Source organism: Lipotes vexillifer, unplaced genomic scaffold (assembly GCF_000442215.2).
Source record: "Lipotes vexillifer unplaced genomic scaffold, Lipotes_vexillifer_v1.1 scaffold479, whole genome shotgun sequence".
NCBI lineage: Eukaryota > Metazoa > Chordata > Mammalia > Artiodactyla > Lipotidae > Lipotes > Lipotes vexillifer.
The window spans coordinates 2,743,943-2,748,786 of NW_006796443.1; the positions used below are offsets into that span (position 1 = coordinate 2,743,943).

General features: G+C 49.9%; 1 protein-coding gene across 2 annotated transcripts in view; it reads right to left on the reverse strand.

The window, feature by feature from the left end:
* The window catches only part of ENOX1 (ecto-NOX disulfide-thiol exchanger 1), a 309,422-nt gene that overhangs the window by 154,972 nt on the left and 149,606 nt on the right, over positions 1–4,844 (reverse strand). For both annotated transcript variants that reach the window (XM_007468621.1, XM_007468620.1), the window contains exon 6: positions 2,340–2,573. In XM_007468621.1, the coding sequence (XP_007468683.1) occupies positions 2,340–2,573 (234 nt within the window). The remainder of the gene's footprint in view (positions 1–2,339; positions 2,574–4,844) is intronic.

The window sequence follows — 4,844 nt, forward strand, 5'->3', positions numbered from 1 at the left end:
TGCTTGAGAATGTTGCTCTTTCTCATTCTGCCCACTCCTGTTGGATTCTAGTCTGAATGGAAAAGTGAGAGGACGTCTGCATATGCATTTTACGTGCTTTTAATTAAAGGGACAGCCACAGCCTATGATGGTAAGACACGCCTTCTCGGAGCAGCAGAGCATGTGCCAAGGGCATCGGTAAGAGGCGCTCCATGGTTACGTCAACTAAAGAAGGTTCTACAAGGATGAGGTCATTAGCCACTGCAGTCGCGGGCCTTCAACACAACACCCTGAAAGGAATTCAGAGCAGAAAAAAGGAATGCAGCACTCTGTGCTCTGGGGAAACTGCAAGAACAGGCTTCCACATGGGTAGATATTTTCAGGAAAAACTTTTACGAATCCAGATTCTTGCATCTTCCCATACTTAGAAAAGTACTAAAGCCATTAACTAAGATACCTGTTCCTTGTGACTAACAGCATCCTTCTCCTAAGATGTGTGCTTGGGTACAGGCACCCCCTTCACCAAAATCACACACATACTGACTTCCTCCGTTACCTCTTTGTAAAATTTCCTCAGAGCTGAGAGGCTGTCCCCTGAGCTAGAGTCCTCAATAAGACACTGAATAAACTCAACTCACAGCTCTTACAATGTGAGGTGTTTTTTTTTTTTTTCCCCCAAGTCAACAGTTTCAGTGGCAACTGCATCTGATTAGGGGTTCCTAAGGCTGGAGCAGGGGATGAGGGCTAGAAGCAGAAGTCTTTTTGTGTGTGTGGGGGGGGGGGGGTACGCGGGCCTCTCACTGTTGTGGCCTCTCCCGTTGCGGAGGACAGGCTCCGGACGCGCAGGCTCAGCGGCCATGGCTCACGGGCCCAGCCGCTCCGCGGCATGTGGGATCTTCCCGGACCGGGGCACAAACCCGTGTCCCCTGCATTGGCAGGCGGACTCTCAACCACTGCGCCACCAGGGAAGCCCTTAAATGCTTTTTTAAAGAAACAGAATGTCAACTTCCTATCTTCCTAAAATAGGTTTCAGGCAGCTTTTCATATTTCCTTTAGTGAAAACATCCAATCCACTTTAAACACTGCCAGCTATGCTTTAAAACACTCCAAGGATCAATCGCATCTCTCCTCTCCTAATGACTTCTCCATTGTTTATGGAATAAAACCCAAATCCGGTGGCAGCCCTCGGGCCTTCACCATCTGACCCCAGGCTGCTTTCCCAGCTTCACCTTCGCTCTGTTCCCCCCCCCCACCACCACCACCCCGAGGAGGCGACTTGCCTTTCTCCGCCTGTGCCCAATTCCCCTCTGCCTCCTTCTGTCTTTACTCCTTGAGCTCCAGCCTCTGACAAGAATGTCTTTAGGCCCTTTCTTCTCCTGGGGAAACAAATCTTGTTTATCCTGCAAGGTTCAAGTTCTGCCTCCTCTGTGAAGACTTACTTGACACTGTCATCAACACCACTCACACTTGTCCGTGAGTTCCCAAAGCACGTTGCTCATATGTTGACAATCATGTCATTGGCTTTGTATTACAGTTCATCGTGGCCAGCGACCATGACCTGTTTTTTCCTCGAAACCTGACATGCCCAACAGACTGAGGAGGGTGTGACCATCACTTGCCTGTAAAGTGCACCCATGTTGCTGGAGTCAAACAACTCTGCTCAATAATGGATGAGAACTGACACACATGTCATCCTAACTTCCAAATCTGGCCTCTCCCCAGTTATCTGTAGTTCACTGTGGCAGGTACTAAAGCCTCCGTCTCTCTGTCTTTATCCCCCAGGGCCTCAAACCCGGGAGAGGAGCACAGAAAACAGTCAAAGAAATGACACATGCTCACTTCTAGTTCTAATTCTTCCATATACATTAGGAGGGTCCCTTCCCCTCCATCTCTAAAGACAGGGACCCTATTCTACATTTCTCTTCTGTCCTGCACGGGCCCCAGCACGGTTGCAGATGAGCCTTGTGGAGGAGGGCGGGGGGGGGGGCTTTGTTAAGAGGCCAGCAGAGGTGCAAACTACAGACCTGGAGGAGCCCCGGGACCTGCCCGCCTGCAGGAGGAGGCACTGGTTCATTCAACAGGGGTAGGAAGCCAGATGGTGGCCTGCTACGGGGCTAGTGCGGAGGGCTCTTCTGCCCCGCTCTGCTTGAGTTTGGTTGATATACACACACATTCAGGGAGAAGGCAGGGGAGAGGGCTGGCCAGGGGCACGGCTCTGTCCAGGCAGCAGGAGGAAGCCCGGGGGACCCCGGTCGCATGAACTCAGCACGCGAAGGGACAGGAGAAACACCTGGGCCCGGCGCCTTGGGGATCACGCTGTTTCCCTGGCGGCGGAGGAACCAAACGCGCGCAGCTCCTACCTTTCAGCTTCTCCGCCAAGAGCGCGGCCTCGTGCTCTGAGTAGTGCATGATGGGCGGCGGCGAGGGTGGCCGCAGCCGGTCCTCCTCCAGTTTGCGCCGGTGCCGCTCCTCGCGGGCGCGCATCCTCTGCTTGCACTCCCACTCGTAGAAGTCGTCCCGGGCCTGGGCGAAGTCCACGTGCAGCCGGCCCGAGTCCTTTTTGTCCGTGCTAGACCCTAAGCGCATCCGGTAACCTGAAACCAGTGGGAAGGCGGGTCACATCACACTGTCACAACACTGTCACGCACGACTGTCACAGTCGGGGGGGGGGGGGGGGGGCGCCAGGGGAGCTCTCACTGATTTCTTTTTCCCTTACGAAGGACATCCTTCCCATAGGAGGTGGGAAGCTGTTACCCTCCGAGGCCATCCGGAAGCGGAAGCGCGGCCCAAGGTACGCCTATTATAGATTTGGGGATAAACGCTCCAGTGGGAGGGGTCTTCAAGCCAATGTTGCCAAGAGGATGATCTCAAGAACCAGGGCACTTATCCTAACTCCTCCTTCTTTCTGGCTTCCAGGAAGATCAGAAAAATATTGGGCATGTAGCTTTTTTCCCCCTCCACTTTTTATGGCCTCAATTTTATATTTTCAATTTACTGTAACTCTGTTGCATAAGCCCTCTTACTTTTATTTTTTAGAAAGAGGTGGAGTGCGAGTTAATAAATATTATCTATGATATTTTAAAAGATCTACAAAGTAAATTCCGTGACACCTCACTCATAGGCTATTGCTTCATTCTCCTAGAAAATGCTGCTTGCTCCATTCTCTCTCGGCAGCTGCAAAAGCCACAATTACCAAGGCAATTTTGCAATGCTGTTTTATTTCCACTTATCCTCTGGGGCACACAGGAGAATATTTTACCTTCAATCAAGAGGCCTCACCGCGGCCTTCCTTACAGCCCCTCCAGCACCTCATCTGGCACGCAGCACTGCACAAATTGTCCATGCAATCTTTGAAGGCCACAGGAGCCCGTGTGAGAGCACAGAGCTAGACCAAAAAATGGGCCTGGAAGTCTTTGGGGGATTTACTGTGAGCTACACAACTTATAAAGATTATAAGCAGAAACTTGATCTGAGAAATCAACACAAACAGAACTGAAACCAGGCCGCCAGACTAAGTTCAAGGGAAGGAGGTTTGGCTTTGAGGTTGCTCTTCTGTTTGGGGTACTCAGATTTTTAAAAACATAAATTCAGGTCCCAGCAGGATCCCTGCTGTCAGGGGCTGCCAGAAGAGAGGGCAAAATAAGCACTTTTGCTGTGCAGGGACTTTGCAAATGAGACACCACTGTGAAATGCTAGGCTGCACTGCACTGATGCTCAGGACCTTGTGGTAGATTTCAATGGATTATTTTAGCATTTGGGGTTGAAACTCAGCTGCAAAATCCCAGGAGAGGCTGGCTTCTCCCCAGTAGGGTACTTCATACCTTTGAAAAGTTACAAATGTGAAACAGATCTCAGGTCTGATTCCTTTTATGACCTTCTCACTCCCAGGTTTAAAAGGTATGGTCTCTCTAAAACTGGGAAGACATAACAATACCTATCAAAAACGCAAACATCTCAAGAGGGAGGGGATTTGGGGATGTATGTACACTGTATAGCTGATTCACTTTGTGATACAGCAGAAACTAGCACACCATTGTAAAGCAATTATACCCCAATAAAGATGTTAGAAAATAAATTTTTAAAAAAGTGTTCACAAGCACAAAGAAAAAAAAAAAAAGCAAACACCTGATCACAGAGGGGCAGAATTAATGCTAAAGCAGAGTATATTTTGGTTGTGGGCTGTGGAAATTTAACAAATCAGCAGGCCATGGTGATATATACATAACAGCTGAGCAGGCAGAATGGCCTAAGACTGGCCAGCCGTCCCAACTGGCCAAGCAACTTTCCCCTGGTCATGTCCAGAGCATCACTTTTCAGACATTTCTGGTTCCAAAAATCACCCTCTCTTTCATCAAAACACCATCATTAAGGCCTTAAAAGAGCCCGTGATGAGGCTGAGTCTAAAATTAGCTTGGCCCTCAAATGTGATTGTGGTCCTAAAATTAGACAGGCCATCCAGCTGGGCTAGGGCTTGCGGGAGCTCTTACGTAAGAGCGGCAGCCTGCCTGCCCTCCTTCCTGCCCCTCCCAGTCAGCCTTTCAGATCTTCCCAGGACAATGCTGCAACCTTGCCAGGGCAGCCCAGGCAGAGCTGGGAGACCCCTGTGTACTCAGGCAGGTAGGCTGGAGGTGAGGCCTTTGCTGTGGGATGCCAAGGGGTAATCAGGAAGGGGCCCGGGTCCGAGCTTGAAAAAAATATAGCATCAAGGCATACATTTGAAACTTTCATGTGCCTAAATTTGGAACTGTTCATCTTTTGGCAATGTACTATGAGTTTTCTGATTGGGTCTAAACATTATGTTATGTCACTGTTGAAAAACACCTTTGATTTACTGCAGCCCTTTCATTTAATCGGGGGGGGGGGGG